General features: G+C 37.8%; 1 protein-coding gene and 1 long non-coding RNA gene across 2 annotated transcripts; both read right to left on the bottom strand.

Moving 5' to 3' along the window:
- Positions 1 to 746: 746 nt before the first annotated feature.
- On the bottom strand, positions 747 to 8,419 carry LOC104917588 (collagenase 3-like). Its single transcript, XM_085216295.1, has 10 exons — positions 8,244 to 8,419; positions 7,909 to 8,150; positions 6,833 to 6,981; positions 6,613 to 6,738; positions 5,201 to 5,362; positions 4,450 to 4,567; positions 3,897 to 4,030; positions 3,384 to 3,543; positions 2,556 to 2,659; positions 747 to 1,935 (listed from the first exon to the last, which is right to left on the bottom strand). The coding sequence occupies exons 1-10, from the start codon at positions 8,352 to 8,354 to the stop codon at positions 1,835 to 1,837; spliced, it is 1,407 nt and encodes a 468-aa protein (XP_085072421.1). The 5' UTR covers positions 8,355 to 8,419; the 3' UTR covers positions 747 to 1,834.
- A 6,384-nt stretch (positions 8,420 to 14,803) lies between these two features.
- Positions 14,804 to 24,665, bottom strand: LOC146545810 (uncharacterized). The gene is made up of 3 exons (XR_014881293.1): positions 24,454 to 24,665; positions 24,208 to 24,277; positions 14,804 to 15,204 (listed from the first exon to the last, which is right to left on the bottom strand). It is a non-coding gene; the product is annotated as an uncharacterized LOC146545810 (long non-coding RNA).
- Between the last annotated feature and the right edge of the window lie 430 nt (positions 24,666 to 25,095).

Raw genomic sequence — 25,095 nt, 5'->3', positions numbered from 1 at the left:
TGTAAGCCCCCTTCAGGTGCTGGAAGTCACTATAAAGTCCCCCAGGAGCCTTCTCTTCTCCAGGCTGAAGGGCCCCAAATCTCAGCCTGTCCTCATATGGGAGGTGCTCCAGCCCTCTGATCATCTTTGTGATCCTCCTCCGGACATACTCCCACATTCCCATGTCCTTCTTCTGTTGGGGGCTCCAGAACTGGACACAGTATTCCAGGTGGGGTCACACGAGAGCAGAGTAGAAGGGTAGAATCACCTCTCAACCTGCTGGTCACGCTTCTCTTGATACAACCTAGAATACAGTTGGCCTTCTGGAATGCAAGCACACATTGCTGGTACATGTTGTGTCTTTCATCAACTGACACTCCCAAATCCTTCTCCTCAGGGCTGCTCTCACGCCATTCTCTGCCCATCCTGTACCTGTGGTTGGGATTGCCCCTACCCAGGTGCAAGACCTTGCATTTGGCCTTGTTGAACTTCATGAAGTTGGCTTGGGATTGGTGGTTATTTTGTATTTTCCCTCTTCCTGTCTTTTCTATAAAATCTATTATGTAAAAAAAAACAAAAACAAAAACAAAAGAAAAAACTTTAGAAAAAAACTCTCAAGATAAGAATGTACTAGAATTTTGCTTGAGGTGAAAAAGTTGACAAATAAAATGCACAGGATAGGTTTCTCAGTTTTTCTTCCATAGCTCTGTCTTGCTTTTATGACATACAGTGAAGGATATCTTAATTGAAATAATTTCACAGTGTCATTTCATTCCTCCAGTTTATTTAATACTACTTTCTTAAACTGAGAAATAGTCACAGTCCCACTTCATTTTCAGTGATTGAAAACAAAACCAACCAAACAAACAACAAAAATCACAAAAGAAGCCCCCAGAATTTATATGGTACCAAAACAGTTGTAATTTATATGGTACCATAAATACTGAAAGGGTGACAAACATGAAAAGGTTTTATTTTGAATATTTTTATTTGAATGTTCGAGTTCTCTGCCAGCACAGATAGGCATAACTTCTATGAATGTCACTTGAATAACTTCACAGCAGCTGGAAACATGGACTGTTACCAGATGCAGTTTCATGAAAGGCTTCAACCTGTGTGACTCCCTTGGTATTGCTGCTTTCTGGCTTTCCCAGTGTCATACAAACTGATGATTCCTGCAGGGAATACTGTTCCTTTTTCCTGCTTTTCTGTCTGCTTTGAGATGCAGCCTTGCTGCCTCTATGCATTCAGCTTCTTTCACATATAACATGGACATCTCTTTCTAGGGAGACATTCCCATTCAGATGGGGATACATTTAAATAACTTTGGGTTCCCTAACTTCAGTGTTGCAGCCTGGTGTTATCTTGCTCAGGGAAACACCATGCAGTCCTGACTTTTTCCTTACAGGCCTGGATCCCCAGTACTTTAGAAATAATTTTGCAAAGAACAGAAGGATTAATTTTAAAATAAAACACTCCAGGGAGTATCAGCTCTATTTCTTCAGAAATACTACACAGTTCTAAGAAGATGCTAGATTGCTGGGACTTAGTCATGCTTATGATCATGAAGAATGTATCCATCTCCTCACTTTAATGCTAGACAAACTTTAAATGGTGTAATGCCCCTTAAAATGAGTATCATTTTCTTCCTGTTTTACTATTAATTTAATGCAGTTCCAGACTGACATACAGCTGTATAGTTCCATATATACAGTATATGAGTATACATTTGGTTCTAGGTCGCCAGTGCTTGTTCACAGAACTCTGCTTTCCTCTAATAAACTTGTATGCCTGAATTATTATTTCCATGTACTAAAAGCTGCTCTGCAGCTTGTAGCATGGTGCTCATCTGTACTTAGCACCAAAATAAGGAGTTAGTATGCAGGATGCGGACAATTCTTTTGCTCCAGATGCTGTATTCAAACTGCAGTGGTCCATTGAAGAAGTAGAGGTAACCTAAGGAAAAAGAAAGTTAAAATGAATTTAAATTGAAAAATCTATTACGTTAAAACTAACTTTCAAATAAAAATCAAGTGATTTGTTTTCATTTCTTAGTAAAACTTACATGCAGTATTTTTGTCTTTAAAATGCTGAGCTAATTTTTTTGAAGTCCTTATTACATTTGCTAGACTTAGATCATTATTTTAAAACAAACAATATCTTAACCTGGTGTAAAGCTCTGCATTTCACTATTATAGAGAGCTTGCTCAGGAGAACTGAGGGTTTGTTCATAAATATTTGAGTATCTGACTTGGAAATTCCTGGAAAAATTGGATACAAATTGTCTAGATTTCAAGGAATAGCCATATTATAATACTTCTATATAGATAACACATCACTCTGGGTTCTCTGAGCAAGGAAGGAAATCTACTTTGACTCTGAAGATATACATCTCCATATTTTATAATGATATAATTTTCAAAGAATAATTGGGATCAGAAACCTGATCTAGGCAAGAACAGAAGTGTTGATGTCAAAAAAGTCAGAATTACAAATGACAGAATATCCTACAGAACATTAATGTCAAGCTTCAGCCACAACTGATAGTAATAACGCTTCATTGTCACGTTACCTACCATTTCTTTGGTAGACTGCATCCACTCTATCACCAATTCCTGCAAATTCATCTTCTATGAACTTGGGGTAGCCCGTGTCCATAACCTCTGTCTCTTCATCATAACTACATTAAGCATAAAAGAAAATAAAAATTCAGAGGACTTAGCCTGGTCTGTTCCCTTGCATGCTTTGAAGTTACCCACACCAAGAGAAGCCAGCAGCCATTAGATCCTTTATGCTTAGTGCAATAATAAAACTCAAGGCAATAAGTAGGGCACCAGAACACCAGAATACACTCTCAATAACCACAAAACCAGTAAAGTCACATTTTCAGAAGTGCTTAAAATACCTATTATAGGGAAATGATGGTACATCAGCTTATCAGCAGTGTGATTCTGCCCTGAGGCTGCTTGACATAGAGATTATTGGAAGGAATGGTAATAACTTTTTTAAATATGTGAGAGACCTGGCTGCAAGCCCCCCTCCTGGCCAAGAAAAACAGCCATTTTCAAGTAAGCTAGATGTCCTGCTCCCACAGGGGCCACACAAACAACTTTAGGAAGCAAGATAAAAAATTTATCTAGAAGATCTGTCCATGTTATAGACTCTCATGGATAGGGAAATTTGTTCCTTTCTTTCACTCTTTCAGTTTTTACAAGCTGTGCTCATGTATTTATAAAAATCCTGCATGCACTTTCATGATATATTATAGACAAATGTCACACTTATGAAAACCATAGACTGACGGCATCTGAAACATAATGGGAAATATTTGCAGATCTTTTGACACTTCTGCACATGTTATGAAAAGTACATTGAAAAGAAGCACCAGTCTGCTTGCAGCGTACCTCCAGTACTTATTCCCTGTAAAAAAGAGAGTCTTGCCAGTGTCATCAATATGGACCACTGCATCTATCCTTTTCATTTCTTTTGGGAATCCCATTTCATATATCTTTTTAGGAAAGCCTTCAACTATGTCATAGCCATTCAGAGCCCAAACCTTCTTTCCTGAAAATAGAAATAAAGCATGTATTATTCTTTTCTAAAGGCTGAGCTTTGAGAGAATGATAAAATGAAGATGCTACGATCCTTATTTTCACATATCTAACAGATTCTTAGGCCGCATACTCTGTGGGTATTAAAGTATTCATGCTAAAAGTAATCCTAGGCATAGGAGCTTGATTGTACATCTCGTAACTTAATGAAAGTTATGTAGGTTTGCATGGGGTGGAGCCTGCATTGATTGTATTTTGTATAAGGAAGATAGAATGTTATGTACTTCCATTCATTACCTCTCTGTCTCTCACTGAACTTGACTGAATATGTAGATTTTCCTGCCAACAACAAAACAAAAAACTCACCTTTAAACATAAAGACAAGATCTTTAATGGGGTTTTCATAAGCTGCATCTATTTTGTTTGGAAGCTCTGGCCAAAAGGATTTAATTAAAACAAGTTCTGCTTCAACCATCTGAGGGTGCAGTCGCCAGAAAAACCTAGTTCAGAAAAAGAGAATAACAGAGAAGTTGGGGTGCTGTTTGTTTGTTTGTTTGTTTTCATTTCGAGTAAGGAAAACAATTGCCCTCAATGTAAGGTTTCTGAGTCTAGTATAACTTCATCAAAATAAATGTTAGTAGATTTATGTGCATTGACAAAAGCCCTGTGAAATGAAAAATGTGAAGATATAGTGGCAGCCTTCAGTCGTATCAGCTTCACTTTACATTGTTGGGCTGTCTAGGATGTAATTGCATTGCAAGTCCTGCCTAAAAACACATGTGATGTAACTTCTTAAAAACATCTATGTTGATTTGGGAATTTTTATATTTACATAGATCTTTAGTGAAAAACTCAAATGGTTTTCTCTCACTTAAATTTTATCAAGTAGCCACTGTCCATCACACAACAGACCCTTTACCTGTCTTTGAAGACCAGCATTTCTCCACGAAGTTTTGTTATGGCATCAATTGATAAATCTGCAGCACATTTCTCTGGTGTTTTGGGATGTTTTGGGTTGGGATCTCTGTCTCCAGGACCTGGAACCATATAGTATGATAACAGTTTGTCAACTTTCATTCCTGTTCTATGGCTCTAATATTAAATAGGATATGGAAATGTCCCCAAAAACCACCATGAATAAAAGCAGAATGGCAAATGATTTGTACCAGAGAAAGTCTGTTCCCTCTTTCCCTCCTCCTCCTTTAGCCAAATACACTATAGACTATATAGTTCAGCTGCAAAGATACTAAGTGGACTGATTTCCTTTATCCTAATTCTGAAGATCCTCTAAAAGTTTTATTCTTTCCATGATTGAAATCATTATATTTCACAGAATATTTCTGTTTCTCCCTTCTATATCTGCCTGTTTTACCTTCTTTTCTCAGGTAAAAAAATAAAAGGACTCTGTGTGCTCTCTTTTTCCACCTGATCAAAGGAACAGCACAGCTACCAACAGTCCTCTGCAGTATTACTGTCTTTTTTATCCCCCCAGACTACTAAATCTAAGCATCTTTTGTCCGTTAGTCCGGTTGCCAAGAGTTCAGTGATTAGGACTTAATCAATCATGAGTGTTGCTACTGAACATCTGAAGGCCTTTAGTAACTGTGCAGCGTATCTGTAACAGGTTATAATGACACAGGCAATATATATTTTATATTATACAGACTTACCATAGAGCTCTTGAATCCCTTGCACATCATCATCAGGAAGCACAAAACCAGATTTTCCAGTATATGTGTAAATTGGGAACATCAGTGCTCCAGGGTCTCTGGAGTGTTCAAGTCCCAGCGAATGGCCAAATTCATGAGCAGCAACAAGAAACAAGTTATATCCTATAACAAATGACAACAGAAGTAAATGTATACCTTCCAATATAGCCAAAGTGCACTGGACTACTCAGCCTTAACACTGTGATTTAATGTGAGGTAATGAAGGAGAGAGAAATGGAAGAATGATACATAATTTCTTGACTTTTTCCACCTACTAGAATATTTGTTTTAAGAAGGGTTTAATCAACTGCCTCATAGCTGATCTTCAAGTTATGTCTTATTTGACATTGTTCTAAAGGCAGCTTTGATTCCTTGATGGATTCCTTGAAATTCTCCAGACTAAACAATCCCAGATCCCTCAACTGCTCCTCATTAAGACTTGTGCCCCAGACCCTCACCAGTTTTGTTGCCCTCTCTGGACACATTCCAGGGCCTCAATGTCCTGCAAAAAAGTAGTGAGGGGCCCTAAACTGAACACAGTACTCGAGGTGTGGCCTCACCAGTGCTGAGTACAGGGGGATGATCACCTCCCTGCTCCTGCTGGCTGCACTATTTCTAATACAGGCCAGAATGCCATTGGCCCTCATGGCCACTGGGCACACTGCTGGCTCATGTTCAGCCGAGCATCAACCAACACCCCCAGGTCCCTTTCCTCTTCACAGTCATCCAGCCACTCATCCCCAAGCCTCCAGCACTACTTGGGGTTATTGTGGCCAAATTTTGTGGCAGGACCTGGAACTTAACCTTGTTGAACCTCATCCCATTCACCTCAGCCCAGTGATCCAGCTTATCTAAATCCCTCTGAAAGGGCTCCCTACTCTCAGGCAGATCAACCTCCCAACTTGATGTCATCTGCAAACTTACTGAGGGTACACTCAATCCCTTCATCTAGGTCATCAATAAAGATATTAAACAAGATGGGCCCCAGTACCAACCTCTGGGGGACCCCTGGGGACACCCCTGGGACCCTGGCTGGTTCGCCAGCTGGACTTAGCTCCATTAGCCACTACATATGTTTTTTCTAAAAGATACAGTGAGGTCATTCCTGACTAGCTGTCCATGAGCTGTAAGTAAAATGCTAACCTGACAGAGCACATTAAATATGCATTTTTAAAAATTGCTCCACTTAAGATGTGTGTATCTTAAAATTTATGGTATGCATATGTTATATTCCCATTTATGATTAGCAATTAAATCCACTTTCCAATGAGTAGACAGTGAACATACTACCTGAAGAACAGTAAGCAGAAACAAAACAAAACCATTTACAATTGTCCATCACCATTTGAAATAATCACAGGAACCTCTCTTACCTCTAGAATCATTTGACCAAGTTTCATCATCATCAAAATGGGCATCTCCTCCATAGTCTGGACCAGGAGGGAAGGCATGAGCCAGTAATCCAGAGGGTCCATCAAAGGGGTAAAAGTCACCATGTTCTATAAAATAGCACTCAAGCCAATGAAATCAATTATATCTCATCAAATTGGCAACAATATAACTATAATGTAAGAAGAACATGCTTTGTCTTACCTTTAGTGCCAAAGGAGATCATGATATCAGCAGTGCCACTTCGTATTCTCGTGAAGTTAAGGGGTGTCACATCAGACCAAACCTTGAATGCTTTTTTGAAAGCTCTCTCAACATCAGCACGTCTCAGATCTGGAGTGTAACTCACAATTCTATCAAACAGAATAATATCTCTGGTATAATTATGCATATTGAAGAAAGCACACTTTCATCTGACAGTACACTTCATTAAAAAGCTTTGCTTGTTACCTCCCTGTGTTCTTATCTCAACATAAAGACCTGAACAGCTGCATATAATACTCCAAGAAATAAAAATAACCATCTCCATTTTCATTGTGGTTATTCAGATTCAACAGATCTCTATAATTAGTTTCACATGCACCTGAGGATTTAGAAAAAGACATATATTCATTAAGTCATATAATTAACTTAAAACTATTTTAATGCCATTTAAAATGTCTAATGATCCTCATTTTCAGCAATGAGGTTTTGTGGGCCAGCATCACCGGCATTAAAGTAATATTTTTTTATCAGGTACTGGACTGATATCTCTGAAAAAGTTCAGTGATTTTATACTGGCTGCAGCTCACTGGAACACCCTATCGATGACACTGTGGTATTTAGGAAAAAGAAGCCATCATGCTGTGGGAGAGCTCCCTCTCTGGCAGATTTGCCTAGGACAGGACAAGGGGGAGCAGATGCCAAACCAGAGACAAGAGAGATCTAATGATTGAGCTCTCTGAGGATCAGAGGTGAAATGTGTGGTTCACATCCCTCTTTCATTTAGAACCATGGATGTGCTCAGACGTGGAGGCCAGCTCAGGACTAGTTTGCTTACACCACACCAGCTCTACTACATGAAAAAGCACAGTGGAAGAAAATTTTTATTTCCTTCCTTGGACTGTAAGACAGGTCTAGGGGACATTTCTAAAACTGTCTAAGGGGCTTGAAGAATTTTAAATTGCAATATAAATTCTGTCAAACTTGAACACGCTCTTTTCCCATCAACTTTGTATACTAAGCAACCTAAGTGACAAGTTACCTGGAATGATGGAACACTCAAAATGCCATTCATTTACCTGTATGTTAAATTAGTTTTTGACCACTTGAGTTTTCGAGGGAAAAAGTTATATTCCCCCACATCTGGAACACCACATCTTGGTTTCTGCATGATTTCATATGTTTCTTCATCTAATTTTCCTGTCACCTCTAAACCAAAAAAAGCTTGCATTTCTCGAAGTTTAGAGGCCATTGAGTTGGCACTCTTCTTCAAAACACCAGTGGGATTTGGACGGAGATCATAGTGAGTCCTGAGGTAGCGCTAAGAAAGGAAAAAAAAAGTAATAAGCTTAGTTTTCATGCATTTGTAACTACGCAACTATTTATAAAACATGCAGATTAACTTATACTGTACCTCTGCAAACCGGAGGTCTTCTTCTGTGAATTCGTGGCTATCATCAAGAGGAACAGGGACTGTCAGACAAAATGACAGACCCAGCAAGAAGAAGAAGACAGCTGAAAGCATTATGTTGAGTTTGTGAAGTCTGAAGCCCTGATGTGTTAGAGAGCAGTTACCTTCACATTTATAGCCCTGTTCCGATGAGTCACCACTTAGGGACAAGTTAGAACTTCCTTGTCCCTGAAAGTAAACATGCTTAGACGGCCACTTTTTCTTTCCTCCCCAGCATTGTGGTTTAGGCATCTGTTGTTCTACTGAGGTCTCTGAAACTGCATCTTCATACAAACAGTTTCAGAATATTTACAAAGGTTGTGGGAAGAAATCAGGAGAAGAAAATGGCACTTTTTGATTATTTTGCAATAACTTACGCTGGCTTATTTCTCCTCTCTGCTAGAGTAATTATTTGTTTCCTATTTGACAGAAAATAAAAAATATACAATCAGCTTTTTTTACTTTCAAAATAAATTCTACAACTTTTCAATACTTAGATGCTCAGCATCAATTCTTAATTGTTGGAATAGACCAGTTGTTTTTAAATGCAGCTTTGAGTAATAAGAAATGATGTTATAGAGTATGTAATAGGACATGACATTTCCTTGTTTTTGTAAAGAAATACAACTCTAAAGCATTAACACAAATTTTACTTCAGGAATCCTTAAAATTCTGTCAATCTTTCAGACTAATTTACAGCTTGAGATGTACCTAAAAGCAGAAATGTTAAGTGTCAGGAAACAGTTTTGAATATCTAACAGTGTTTTTACTAGTAGCTAAGCAGATCATGTAGAGGGGCTGCTTCATACAATCTCTCTTCCTTAATAACTTAAATTTAACTTGTGAGGAGAGAACAGCTATAGATCAGTGAAACACCTGCTCTAAGAGAGGCAAACTGCTATAGGCAGGCAATGAATTTGTGTATCTAGAATGACAGAAACGTGTGTTTTTCTTATGAGGTGGAAAATTGGATGAATCTGGTGTTCTGACAGACATAGGCATTACTATGTTTGAAAGCTGAGCAGTGTCTTCTGTCTCCCCAGGGTCACTCCAACCTTAGCTGCTGCCCAGGCTTGTATCACTTACCATGCCCAGAAGTCTGGATCCTGTTTTGTCTGAATCCACCTTCCTCTTCTGTGGAGTCTATTCTCACATGGAAAACCTCAAGCAGCTTTCTGGTAGACAGCAGTACATGCTTTCTAATACACACACCCTTGCATGCTGGTGTTGCCTTGTTGACAGAACAGGAAGCAGACAAAAATCGGTGTAGCTGGATGTGACAAAGCTCAATTTTATGTAAACAGTATTAGCCTTTTACCTCACAAGGCTAACAGCTAAAGAAAACAAACCTGGGAGGAATTTGCTATTTAGGCTATTTTTATCACTCTACCCACCTCATTCAGTGCTAAATATGACTAAATCAATTAGGGATAGACAATCTCTGTTCAGACTGTTTTCATATCCTCTACATTGCCCATTACCAGTGCTGAGACTGTTTAGCAGTGGTGGCATAAAGACTAGTAATTACCTCATCTTCTTAAAAAGTGCTTCACGGACAGCATATTGTTGATGTAATCATTGTTCTGCACTCCAGGCATTGCCATTCTTACCAGCTTATCACTAGGAGCTATGCATGCATCTTGCTTCTTTCTTTCCAGCACCTCTGTATTGATATTTGCTGCACTGCTTTCATTGGTGTAGGGGTATTTGGTCATGGGGTCTGTACTTGGCTCTGGTGAGGCTGCATCTCTAGTGCTGTGTTCAGTTTTGGATCCCTCAGTACAAGAATGACGCTGAGGCCTTAAAGTATGTTCAGAGAAGGGCAGTGAAGCTGTGAGGGATCTGGAACACAAATCTTATGGGGAATGGCTGAGGGAACTGAGATTGTTCTGTCTGGAGAAGAGGAGGCTCAGGGTAGACCTTGCTCTCTACAGCTGCCTGAAAGGAGGTTGTAGTGAGGTGGGAGTTGGCCTCTTCTCCCATGTAACTGATAGGACAAGAAGTGATGGCATTTTGTTGTGCCTATGAGGAAAAATTTCTTCTCAGAAAAAGAATGGTAATGCATTGGAACAGTCTGCCCAGAGATGTGGTTGAGTCGTCATCCCTGGGGGTGTTCAAGAAATGTGTAGATGTGGCACTGAGCGACGTGGTTTAGTGGGTATGGTGATGATGGGTTGATGGTCAGACTAGATGGTCTTAGTTTTTTTTCCAACCTTAATGATTCTAAGATTCTGGGATTCTACATGGAATCATTGCTCACATTCAAGCGATGCCAGAGCCTGAGTTAAAAAAAAAAAAAAAAAAAAAATTAAAAAAAGAAAACTGAAGAGAGACATAAATGAAGATAAAAGCAGTCAGAAGTGGTTTGTAGACATGCTGATCCAACTGCAAACAAGCAAGCTTGAAAAGCTACATTTTGTAAGCACTGACACTCACAAAACTGCTGAACAGTGATAATTCAACAAGCACTGCAAAATTTCTGCAGTTCTGGCGTCTTGTGGGTGTGGGCAGTTAGCTGGACTGATGGCAATTTTCATAGGCACAACAGAGACTGGAATAAGCATGCTGGTTTTTTTCCCTCAAGAGTAAATGAATACAGAAGAATGGGAGAAGTGGTGAGAAGTGTCTGAAACCAGCATTATTTGAAAACAAGAACTGTGCCAACAATAATGTTTCAACATACGTTTTGTGACTGCAGATAGTGGAAAGGTGTCATGTTTTGATTTACTCCCTGTATGTGGTGACCAAAATAGCACTGCACAGAGAATGTGGTGAATGCTCTTTAACTCCCAAACTGCACACTCTTTACTTAAGACAAATAAAGTCAGTGGGTCAATTTGAAATGCACCGTACCACAAGTTATATTTCAAGTTGGAACATCTCCAGCGCCTACAGTCACATATAGGTTGGCTTCCTCTGGGAAGGTATTCTGAGGCTCATGGTACAGATGGATAAATGAAGTCCCAGCATGATTAAGATAAAAACCCAGCCATGCATCTGGAGGTGGAACTCCATCTGCAGGGTTTGTTACAAGAGGGACAGTGACGGCTGGGAATGGTTCGCATGAGCAGGTTTTCAGCAGTGATGGTAAAGGATGTTACACCCACCTGACTCCTCTAAAGTAACAGCACCCCTGTACCATTTACTGGACAAGTGATGCAATTGGAAGTGTTTAGCAAGGTCCAGGGCTGGAGTCAAGAATTATAAGCGTGTTTTGTCAAGGCAATGGTTCTTGAACAAGTGGGTTCCTGAGACCTTGTGGGCCACTATGTCATACAGAGACAAAGTGGCTGCCTTTCTGTTTGCCTACAGAGCAAGACAACGTAGAGCACAACACATTTATCAGTGTGACAGGACCCATGAGTAACTGTTGTATATGAGCGTCTGACAGTTTTTTTCTGCTTCAGAATGAATGAACCTGTCTGTGATCCTTTGTCAGATGTCACCTTTAGTTTTTGTACACACGCAGTGGTATCTCACTGACCTGCTCAAGAACTGGCCCATTTGTTGTGCTTCTCTTTGCAATCAGGATAGCACTCCCATATCCAATCTGTACGAACAATTTGAGGAAGATATTTACAGCATTTGCTGTAATTGAATTTTACCGATTCTTGAAATAAATAGATGGAACCTGTGAGAAAATATTATTTTGAAGAATGATTGCAGTTATTGAGTTCTACGATTGTAAAATTATTTTATTCTCCCCTTATAGTTACTTTATGACTTCATAAAATGTGGTACCCAGTTATCAACGTTCAGTAGTCTCTGACTGGGCCCTTTTAGATGTTTCACACATGAAGGATTTAATATGTAATACAAAGTTTACTTACTTGAAGATATTTGATAGTACACAGAATTTTGATTTAGCAGAGTGATGGGGCAATGTGTACACTCCCCATGTTCATCTGAGTAACAAAGGAATACATTTTGCACTCTTGATTTACTTGGGGACAGTCATTTACACAGCTGGTTGATCCTCTGATTTAGCCAGCTCATCCAGCGTGGTGGACGTCACCTCCAGTCCCATTTGTGTTAAGTTTATAATTCTTTGCAACACCCCTGTCAGTCAGCCACACCATATGTTCCTCATGAGTGTACCCCTCTTGCCCACATCCTCAGAGCCTTCTTCCACTGTAGAGGTTCATTGACTTGTCACACCAATACACAAGTACTAAATATCCTGTTATCTCTATTGCTGGCAAACTGGGAGGCAACTGGGAGGTTTTGTCTAGCCAACATAATTTTGCTCATAATGGGATGGAACTGGTTTGAAGTAGAAAAAAAAAAAGTGCAACCAAAAACCCAGGAATCCAATTCAAAAGTAAAAATGCAGTTTGTTTTTTGAGACATCAACAACCTTATATTTCTATTTTTTAAATCCTGATGTTTACATTCACAAATGCTTACAAAATCTATTTTAAGATTATGTCTGTAGCACTGTGGCTCTCCAACATACATGATTGGATCTTTGTATGTTTTGAGATATTTTTTCCTTGCGTCAACCAAGAAATATAATATGCATTTAAAACATTTTAATTTTAGTTCTTCCGTCATAGCAAAATATTTTCCCTGTCTGTAAGCTGTTTTATGTGTGACTTAATATGCAATATTATTCTTAAATCTTAACAAATCCATATAAGGATACTTGTTTTCCATACAAATACATGCTTCAGTGTAGGTGTAAAAATTAAGGAAGAAACAAATGACTTCATTTATTCATACAGTGATTCAGTAGTTCCTTTCAGAAGTTGGACACTCCATAATAAAACACAAATTTTGCATGTTTAACATCTATGTAGAGTTTGAACTTCTGGACACCTTCTACATCTTCAGGAAGGATAGATGATTCCTTTAAGGATGTGAAATTAAAAGTAATGTTATCAGCCCCTAAAACATTTTTATTCACAATACTTATTTGTAAAAATTGGAGAAAGGAGCTTAACAGAAAAACACACCTTCTTCTACCTTCACATGCTCTTTACTCTAATGTGTTTCTATTAGTAATGAGGGCTACTCATGATTTCTGTTTTAATTTTCTATTGATTTCCAATTAAGAAGACCACTGTGCTTTCTATACCTTTCAAGTAATAACAAATCAGAATATGTACAAGTACTGCTGAGTCCAGATATTTCAAACCAGTGCTGTCTAAAGCACCTAAATGCCACGGACACCTTTGTCATCTTTGGTATCCTAAGAAGATATGTCACAGGTAGTGATGTGAATTTTGAGGAGGGGAGAGAAATCCTCTCCTTAAGGCTAGCTAAATATATGAGAGTTGTGGCCACTGTCACAAAATAATGATCTCTCCCGATGGAGGTATTACCAGGCACTTTCCGGCATCAGTGAATAAAAGTACAGTCTAGTTGAACTATATTCTAATTCTGATTTCTATTCAGGATAAGAGCTTCTCACATATATACATAAGTAATTGAAGATTGTGCCAAATAAATGGGAAAAAAGTGCACTGAAATTACCAAAAAGAGACAATAACACAAATGCTAAGGACAACTATTTGTCCTCCACAGAAGTGCATAGAAGACTCTTTATAAAGTGAAGCTTACAGTACATTTTTTATTTGTAAGCAGTTGTAAGAGTAAAACCATATGTTTTAAAAACATTTAGGAAAGGAAGTATGATTTTAAAGCCCTGGCTTTTTCTTGCCAACCACACTCGTTATTTATGCAGCTGGGCTTGTTAAAAAGCATTTTCTCAACTCTATTGCAAAAAGTCTTGAGAAGAAGTGGGAAAATCTGGATGTCTGATGCATACAGTTTCATAGGGAGTGCTACTAGCAAGTGAAAAGGTTGACATTAAGTTTTGAACTACCAATAAAACTACTAGAAGTATATTTTAAGAACATCTTAGTGAAACCTGGCAAAGTGCATATTTTCCAGCGTTAAATTGACTGACACAGAAACAAACATCCCATTTTTCTGTTTCAAAGAAATACAATGTAAAAGTATCTCGCAAAAAGTTACTGCTCCATATGCACTGAATTCACGAGAGGCCATGGGAGAGCTGAAGCAACTGCCCTCTTAAGGAGAAGCTTGGGAATCCGGAGCAGAGAGAGCTCTGGGAGGATATACCATCAGCCACCAATGTGCATGGAGAGGTCATGGAGGAGCTGGAGCCAGGCTTCTCACTGCAGTGGAGGTCAGGAAAGAAATGACAATGGGTATTAACTGGAACAAGAGAGGTTGAGTCTGAATGTAAGGGAAAACATTTTTTCTCCATGAAGATAGTGAGGCAGTACCACAGGCTACCCAAAAAGGTTGTGCAGTGTCTGTCTTTGGGGGTTTTCAATCTCAAGAGGATGAAGCCCTGAGCAGCCGAGTCTGATTTCATTTCAAATCTATCTTTAGTGGATTATCATGCATTTATTTTGGGTTTTCTCAATCATGTTCAAATTTATTGATGACCATTTTCACAGTATTAGTTGATCTTTAGTTACTGTGAAATACTAGCCAGAAGCTGATAGAGAAATGTTAACCACCTAATACATTTTGCATTTTAAGGGGACTCAGATAATTTTAACAATTCAAACATACATGATATATACTATTCAGTACCATGACATATTTTGCACACTGTGGAGTGTGTGGAGCCAGGCTTCTCACTGCAGTGGAGGTCAGGAAAGAAATGACAATGGGTATTAACTGGAACAAGAGGGGTTGAGTCTGAATGTAAGGAAAAACATTTTTTCTCCATGAAGATAGTGAGGCAGTACCACAGGCTACCCAGACTGTGCAAAATATAGTGCTTCATATGAATGTTAACAGCATTTTCAGCAGTTACTACAGATCTCATTTCTTCTGCCATTCTTTGTCATTCTGTTCTTTTCATGCCTGCTTCTGTTGTATAGATGTGCTCTTCTATCCACTTCCACAAAAATATAATGACTTCTATTCCTCTTTCTCACAAGACCTACAGACACAGTAATACAAACACATGAAGGCCAGCATTCAATTGCAACTATACGAGATAGATAAAAGATTACAAAGATTACTCCCACAGAATCCCTGATAAAAGTACTCAGTCAGTGTCGTCAGACTCTAAACAGCAAGCCCTGCTAATATGGTGGCTGTGGGAAGAAATGAGAATGAAACAGGAATTTCTGCAGTGTTTATTACAAATCTTTAGAAAGTAATTTCTCAGTATACCTATCTCTGCTCTTATATCTGCTGAAAATCATGTTTTTCTTGGTATTCAACATTTTCTGTACCAGTAAATACCAAGAAGTGACATTTTTCTCTTACTTGTTCCTCTTTCCTCTGCAGGCAGTATGCTCATTGCAGTGATAAAGAGCATCTGCTATTAATTCAATTTGGTTAGTGAGGTTAAATTTTTATAGAAAAGTAAAATTAGAAATGTATCAATTAACAGGAGAAGATTGACCAGGGTTGTGACTTTGATTAAAAATGCTTGCTCATTTTGGTACTGAAATAATATTACAATATCAGTATCAGAGAGACTGTGCCAGTGTTACACTATGTTATGTGGAGGCTTAACACAGTCAAATTTATAAAAGCACTCAAGCAGAAGCTGCAAAACAGTAAAAGCCAATAAAGTGGGGAAAGCATCTCAGCTTACATTTGCGAGTAGGCAAAGATGTAGCTTTCAGCATCCTAATCTAGCACTCCCACATACTTTTCCTTAAGGTTACTCCTGTTTCACTGCTGCTTCAGGCTGAGCTTTTCCTGGTCAGCAGCAAGAACAGAAGCAGTCGTTGGAATGTTCAGTGTGGGTATCTTCCTGACCCTCTCAGTTTCTTTGCATCCTATCACTCATCACCTGAGAAAAGAGATCAGCACCCCCCTCACTACAGCCTTCCTTTGAGGTAGTTTTAGAGAGCAATGAGGTCTGCTCTCAGCCTCCTTTTCTCAAGACTAAACAATTCCAGTTCCCTCAGCTGTTTCTCATATGTCTTGTTTCCTAGTTTCTTCAACAGCTTCATTTCTCTTTTCTGAACAAATTCCAGCAACTTTCTTCTTTTAGTGAGAGGCCCAAAATGGAATACAGTACTTGAGGTGGAGTCTCACCAGTGCTGTGACTCTTTCGGTCACACTACTTCTGAAGCAGGACAAGCTGCCATCAGCCTTCTTGGCCTCATAAGCATACCACTGGCTCATATTCAGCTGGCTATCAGCCAGCACCCTCAGCTCCTTTCTCCTGGTCAAGTTTCCAGTCAACTTTTCCCCAAGTCTATAACACCTAATGAGGTTGTTGTGACACAAGTGCAGCACCCAGCATTTATCCATGCTGAGTACCATCCAATTAGATGCAGCCCATGGAACTAGCCTATCCAGATCCCTCTGCAGAGCCTTCCTTCCCTCAAGCAGGCCAACACTACCACACAACTTGGTGTCATCTGCAAACTTACTGAGTGTGCACTTAATCCATTCACCAAGATCACTAATAAAAATGTTAAACAAAATTGTCCTCAAAACTGAGCCCTGGTGAACCACATTTAAATCCATTCATGACTCCCTGGCCCAGGCCATTCAGACAGCTTTTTACCTAACAAATAGTACATTAGTCCAAATCATGAACAGCCAGTTTCTCCAGGAGAAAGCTGTAGGAAATAGGGATGCTGAGACAACTGACAAAGTAACTTGACATGCCAATGAGTTTTGTCAAGCAAGTATGCCCTTTATTACAGCTCTGGGTGCATGGGGGATCATTCCCACCAGCATGCACACCGAGAGAAGCAGTGACTACATATTTAAAGATATAGCATATACATATTTGTTACATTCCAAGGACACGGGCAGAAATAACATCTCTGGTGGTCGTGGGATGAAGGTTGAAGTCATTCTCACTGTAAGTTTCCAGCCTGTTAAGGGAGGTAGCCCAAACTGGTTCCCACTGATGTTATGTTGAGCTCAGGCACCTTATCTTCAACAACAGGACATCGATTCTACTTCCTTATCTTCACTTGACCACAACCTCCGCAGCTCTTCTCATGCTGTTCTCATGATTTAGTAGTACCAAATGTTTTGTTAAAGTCCAAGTTAATGACATCAACAGCCTTTCCCTTGTCCTTTCTGTGGGTCACCTTATCACAGAATAAAATCGGGTTAGTAAAGGTATAAACAGAAGGGATGAATCAGTTCCTTTTGCCTTTGTTTCTATGAGATGGAATTAATCCAGTTTTTAATTATCTCCTGGCTTACCTAACTTCCAGAGCACAAAACTCTGAATGTACTATTAAGCATACTTTCATTTGGTTTTGGTGAATTGCTTCATTTTATCCATTTAATCTATAAATGCATAAAGGATCAATCCAGCTCAGTATTACGTCTTTTAGAAATGATAATAGGAGATTACATCTAGGGAGAACATAAGTCTAATGAGTTTTTGACTGATGATGTCTGCTTTAACAATCTTATGCAATAGCAAGTTCCAGATGTTCACTAACCACTCTGTCAGAGATGTTTTCATTTCCATGTTTTAAATCAGACTCCTACAAACCTGACTGAATGCCCTTTAGTTCTAGTACTGTACAGTTTGGTACATAACAGTTATGCAAGATTCACCTTCAAGATATTGCAAATTTTAGTTCTATCAAGTTCTTGATCTCCTGTTCTCCAAATTTCTCATTTAATAGCTGGCCATTTATTTAATTATTTTGACTTCCCTTCTGCTTACTTTCCTTAGTGACATTACATCCTTTCTGAGACATGGAGAACAAAATTGTATGAAGTACTCAAGAACTGAACACAAGAATGTTTTGTACATTGCCAAAATTATGTCCTCCATTGTGTTCTCAATATGTATTCTGATGATGCCTAGCACTTTGTTGACTTCTTTTGGCTGCCAGAGCTTGCTGAGCCTGTGATTTAAGATCTATTCTTGTAGAATTCACTCTTACTCTTATAAAATGCCTCATTTACTTTGAACTCCAAAAGGCAAAAAGAATGTGAACTTACAGAAATAAATCTGACGTGTTTGTAGATTTTTGCTACCACTGTCTTAGCGGTAGTGAAAAAAGAACTCTAGAAGTGCATACTGTCCTCTAACATTATCAAAATACAAGGATTGTTTTATCTTATTGTGCAATTTTAGTTGCACTGTTTCTTTTTCACTTACAGGAAAAGAATAATAACAGGAAGATCAATTTCCCATTCAAAGCTGACATGACGAAAAAAACCATAACCATGTGGCTAAAAAAGATACAAGTTAAATTATAGTATATATGATGTGCTGTCCACCAGATAGATGTGTGGATTTTTTTTTTAATAAATCTGTGTGAATAACTGATAGTTCTGTTTAATCAGAACAGCAAAAATATGAAAAAAAAAAAGAAATTGACCTGAAGATTTCTGTGTTTGTGTTTCTTGCTAAAAAAAAAAAAAAGTAAAAATAAAAAACAAACAATAAAACCACAACATATTTCAGGTACTTTTAAAAAAGAGCTAAACAAAGAGAGTCTAAACAAATCCATTTAAAATCTTTGGTTTGTATTAGTAAGCATAGCATCAGATCCAGGGAAGTGATTCCTCCCCTCTTCTGTTTGGCACTTGCGAGAGCATAGCTGGAGTGGTGTGTCCAGTTTTGGGCTGAGGTAGGTTGGAGAACGATCTTGAAGTTCCCTTCCAACTCAAACTAGACTATGATTCTATGATTCTACATCCTGGAGAAAAGAAGGTGAAGGGGAGATCTTATTGCTATAATCAACAACCTAAAAAGAAAACTCAGAGGATATGGAGACAGATTCTACTTTGTAACATGCAGAGATGTAATGAATACAAAGTAGAACATTGGAAAATCCAATTAGATATTAGAAAATTTTCTTTATTTAGAGGGAGGTAAAATATTTGAACAAGATGTCAAAAGAGGTTTTGGATTTCCATCCAAGGAGATGTTCAAGATTTGACTGGTCAAATCCTTAGAGACACAGACTAATTAAATTTATTCTGAATAAGGAGTTACCTATATGACCTTTGGAAGACCAAGTCCCTTCCAATCAAAATTAACTTATGTGATAATTGGCAAGATGGTTATTATCAGTCCGTAGGTCTTTGGAAAGTCTTTCAGAAGGAATCTATTATCTTATGCACTGAGGTGCTGACAATGCAGTGCAAGTACATCTTCACCTGATTTTTTTGGCTTTAGTTAGAATTATATTTCTTCTGCTCACTTCAGATTTGTGAATATTTTTACATGAACTGAAACTGTATTGTTCATTGAACAAGATATTTGTCTAAACATTTGTTTAGCTCTGAGTTTTCTCAGATTTCACAGTAATAAGTCAAGAAGAAAATTCTAAACATTAGTCTTCTATGTTTAAAGTGCTTCAAAAGCAAAGCAAATTAATACTTACATATTTCTAGTATCTAACCAAGCAGTTTTGCTTGCAGGGTTTATAGTAACATTTTCAGATATTTATCCCAAATTTAAAAGTCATTTGTCAGTTTCAGTGCATTCATTTCCAGCAGTTTGTTAAACATAATAATTTAGTCCTCAAATGCAATGCAATGAAAAATCAGTGGTATAGAGGAATATAAAATTATTAGTGAAATCATCAGTCGATATTAAAGATCAATAATGTCAGCAAGCTCATTAAAAATAGTCACAGATTTGAAAGATGAAATTTTCAATATTTCTCATGCATGATGTGCAACTAAAGTTTGTAAATTAATTCTTCAGACAATGCAGGTGACAAAATAGTAACCACTGCTAACTGTCTCCCAATCCAATCTCTATGTTATCACAATTGGTATCCCTGCTCCAGTCAAATATCAGTTGACCACCCAAAAGACATACAACAGTAGTAGGTTTCTCCCTTTAAATTCTATGCCAGACACTATTGATTCAAAGTGTGAATGAGTGAGCACAAGGTTTATGAGAGATATCTGTGAAAATAAAATGAGTAGTTATGTTGAAATTGTGCAGTAATAATTATTATCTCGCCCACTTCATTCTTAGAGAATTGAAACCGGTTGATGGCTATTGACTAAGGTCTATGAATCAAGCCTGGGTCTGAAACTCAGACGGTGTTTCTAGGTTATTAAAAAATTGAAAGACAATTGAGACAGGGAACTCCCATGTCTTGTTTACCTAGGCAATGAAAAGTAAGGTGTTTCACAGACATTTGAAAGCAGAAAAGTCTTTTCTATGAGTCATGGGTGGATTTTCCACAACTGCTGATAAATAATAATTTGAAGCACAAAACAATCTACAGAACTCTTAAAGAGTTGCATGCCAAAGGAGGTTCAAATTAGTTATTTTAAGTTCACAGTCATTCCGTTTGAAGCATACAGAGCTAAACTTTGCCCAGACACAACAAAATATATTGGTATTTTCTCACTGTAAATCCTTTAGCCAAGTGATCTAATTGACATGATGTTACATTATGCTAGAGTCTTCTTTATCAAAGGTCTGTATGCAGGTAGACACTTCTCTGACGAATTTCTAAATCTCTTTGAAAAGAGTCATTAAACGGTTAAAAAAAAAAAGTCTGGAGGATATTGTTCATTTATTTATGTTAGTATTTTCAAAGAACGTATACTGGATATATCCAGTATACCACTGTTTACCAGAATTGCTCTAGAATGCCAAGTCTAGCTATGTAGATTTTTCTGATTAAATAAAAGGTGTGTTTTCAAATACAGTCCTATACTGAGAGCAATATCAATATGATTAGATATATTGTCAGAGCTATCTTGATAAGAATGTTGGATACTTCTCTTTCTCTCATTGGGCTAGGCTTTGCAGACATTGAAGATGTGTCAGGGGGGAAATCCTGCTCAGTTAGCCCCAACCCTTTTTTTTTTTCTTGGAGCATTCTGTTTACAGAAAACATTTTCTGTTTCTATAACAGGTTATTACTGGAATCTGGTGATTCATCTGATTACTTTAATCCAGATCATCTAATTTGTAGGTGATACCACGGAATTAGCATTCTTTGCTGATACCAATGAAGCCACAGAGATGCTAGTATTTCTAAGTAGGTGCTAAGTATCAGAAGATATTTGTTAAAAATGTTTGAGTATTGTCTGACTCAGACTGAAAGCAAAGCAAGCCAGACCAAATCAAACAAAGTCCTCATAAGGGGCAACTTTACTTGTCAGTCAGCTTTATAGAACAAGCTGTTGAATTCCTGTATCTTGATTAACAAGGGACAGTCTTCAGTGTTAAAATGTTGTACCTCTACAGACCTAGGTTATATCCCAAATTTGAGCTGCCAGAACAGATACACCTGCAGTTAAACAAAGAAGAAAACATAAGCTGAATTATTTATTCTAACTCAATCTGAGTTTGTTACATTTTCAACAGCAGTATCAGTCTTGCTTTCTTTATAAGAAAATTCTTTTCTTTACAAGAAAAACACAATAGATACTAACAGTTGCAGAGAAGATGGGATTGCAAAATAAATAAATTTCTTAGAGTGTCTTCCTTAATGCCTCACTTCTATCATCAGTGCAGACGTGGTCTTTATTCTTTCACTTCACTTGAGCCTCAGGATTTCAAGTATGAATGATATATTTTTACTGTGAAAGCATTGCTTGGTTTTATCCTTCCTGTTGGTATTCTTAAATCAACTTCTAAATCAAATCAGTCCCTACCTCAAATCAGCTTATTATGCTGTCAGTAATACAGTCACCAAATGCTAAAATATTGAGAACTTTCATGCCTTCTCTGAGTTAATGTTCTTGATTACAAAAATATTCATAGATGAAAGTTGCATTTATCTTCATAATTCCCTTTGCTATGGCACTATTGAATCATGAGAACGGCTTTTCTATATTGTGAGAACAGCCTTTTGCATAATGTGAGCAGATATAAACTGAAGGATGGAGGCTTGTGTAAGTGTCAGCTCAAGAACAGAATGCAGAAGAGCCGTGGAGGTTGTGGTCAAGTGACGATAAGGAAGTAGAATTGATGTCCTGTTGTTGAAGATAAGGTGCCTGAGCTCAACATAACATCAGTGGGAACCAGTTTGGGCTACCTCCCTTAACAGGTTGGAAACTTACAGTGAGAATGACTTCAACCTTCATCCCACGACCACCAGAGATGTTATTTCTGCCCGTGTCCTTGGAATGTAACAAATATGTATATGCTATATCTTTAAATATGTAGTCACTGCTTCTCTCGGTGTGCATGTTGGTGAGAATGATCTCCCATGCACCCAGAGCTGTAATAAAGGGAATACTTGCTTGACAAAACTCATTGGCATGTCAAGTTACTTTGTTGGTTTTCTTGGCTTCAACTGACAAAGAAAAGAACAAGAATTAGGCCATTCATGTACCTGTTAACAGTAATGCCAAGTATTATTTTCTTACTTGAACTCATCTGTGTATATGTCCATTGTTTTTTTTTCTCATATGCTGTAGGGCCTTTGGGGAAAGAGTCACTAGTTTTTGTTCCATTATTTCAATGTCTATTTACTGTTTTGTGGAAAAATGTGGATATAACTGAAAAAGCAGGTATTGAATATAGTTTTTATTTCAGTTCTACTGGTATTCTACTACAATTTATCTCTAACATCTCAATAATGAGAGCATTCTGGGTACAAAGGTAGACCAATATCAAACTAGTAGTTTCATCGGAGATTCCAATGCTTTTTATTCAAATAATTTTTAGACTTCATACAAAAACTGTCAGGGAAGTTTTGATACAGTGCAGAAGAGATAAGTTAACAGAAACAGGTTAAGGAACTGCCTTTCCTACCTGGGAAAAGAACTGAAAGAGGTAATGAAACACAGTTGAAGTCAGCCTTTGAAAAAGTGTCCATTAAAACAAGAGACTGAGCCATCTGTTATATAGAATTACTCAGGATGCACATTTTTTTATGGAAAAAAGTCCTTAGACTGTAAGGTTTGACTAAATAGTTAGTTGAGGGGACAAGGGCACTTCTATTGTACATTCATCTGCTTTCCACATAATGTCTATAAACATAAAAAGTCCTCTAATATAGAACAAACATTTTCAAGATTAACACATTTTACATAAGGCGGGATGCTAGAGAGGCCTGCGGTAAGAAATGTGCAGAGATAGAACAGGAGGGAATATGTTTTCAAACTAGGCAATATCCTATGATCTGGGCATTAAGAACACAAGGCAAAGAGAAGATGAAACACTGTAAAACAAAGATGGGATAACAACATGCTCTTTCATAAATGGGATTTGATTAATTCATATGGGAGGATGATTCTCTTGAGGCTAAGAGAGAAAGATCTAATGGAATTAATTCTTTATTCTCCTTACTAGAACAATGCTAGAAGGTGTCACAAAATGCTCACAAGCATAGTCACAGATGAGCAGAGTCAATAGAGCAGTCTTGTTAGTTCATGTATGTATGTATTTATTTATTTATATTTCTTTTTCCCACAAGAGGAACACAAAGAAGGAAAGTTGATTTGTGGCTTGAAATTTTTTCCTCATGTGTTTATAGTTTCCCCCCTGCATTTTTCTAGAAGGACTGGTTCTAGTTATATGGAATCATGTATGTTCTAATTGTAATTCATGGCAGAGCAACATGTTAAAAGCAAGAATTTCTTCCAGAAAATGTCTCAAGAAAGTCTGCTTAGTTAGATACATTACAATAGTTTCCTAATGTATTCTTGGCATAAAATAACTCTACAACAGACATAAATAAACCAATCAAGGCAAAATACAGTGTAATTGTATTTTCTATTTGCAGCCTCTATCAAGAATAACAGATAAAGTTTAAGTTTGGGAAACTATTACAATTAAAGGAGAAGCAAAATGATAGGAGAAGAGACTACAGCCCCAAATTTGGAAAGGTGATATATCTTTAATCCCAGATGTTCTGGAGCTGGTCTATATCATGTCACAAAATGAAATGAAGTCTGGTGAGCACAACACATGAGTCATATCCTGATACTGGACTCGAAACACACATAAATAAATAGAATAAACAAAAACACTTCATGAAACATTGGACCCTGTTTTATGAGGTACCTTGAATTTGCTTTGTTTTGTCCTCCACTGGAAAGAGGTTTTGCATTCCAAGGATGAATATAATTACTGTCTGTTGGAAAGCAAGAACATTTTTAATAGATGAATATGAAACTCTTTAACTCATACACATCACCAGCTGCCGCAAATTAATGATAAAGAAAGGAAGAATAGCAGCCAATTTTAAAGCAGCAGAGCAGCTGTTAAACTCTATATAGCGGTTCCTAAATTGTCAAGCTAGCTACTTACCTCAGCACACATTGCAAATAGCTTTAAGTCCAGCAAGTGCTCTCTTCAGATCTGCAGTTTGTGAGTAAGCTTGGAAAACAAGTGAGGATTCAACTCAGTACACAGCCCGTAGTTCAAATCCAAGTATCCAAGATTAAATGCTCATGGAAAACAATTTACCTATATAGGCATTTGAGCAGTGTAAATACTGCCCGCAGGGATGAGAATGTGTGGCCAGAGGTAATATAAAACTACTGACTCAGGGCTGTATGCTGTCCTCTGCCTGTGGGAGCTGGGCCACAAGTACAGGTTAATCATCCCATAGTGACTTTGGATAACAGAAGTGTACTTTTTTGATAAGTCAGAACTTCTTTCCTGAGGTTACAAAGATTCCAGGATGAATCCTCATGGCCAATCAGTAACTCAGAGATACAGTGGTTCAAAAATCTGCTCCAAATACAGAATCCAAAATTTGATGGAGTTGAAAAACTACATTAGATACTAATAACTATTACAAAGCCTTAGAATGAGTGATACTAGAAATAGCAGAGATCACAAAGATTTCTTTTGTTTTCTATTTGATTACTTGATGATATAAAAGCTATGTTATAGTTTTATTTTGATACTCCGTAGTATGGTGGCTGTAGATGACATTTAAACATT

This window comes from Meleagris gallopavo, chromosome 1 (genome assembly GCF_905368555.1).
Source record: "Meleagris gallopavo chromosome 1, MGAL_WU_HG_1.1, whole genome shotgun sequence".
NCBI classification, from domain to species: domain Eukaryota; kingdom Metazoa; phylum Chordata; class Aves; order Galliformes; family Phasianidae; genus Meleagris; species Meleagris gallopavo.
The sequence above is the reverse complement of the archived record's forward strand: the minus strand, read 5'-3'. Positions and strand labels throughout refer to the sequence as shown.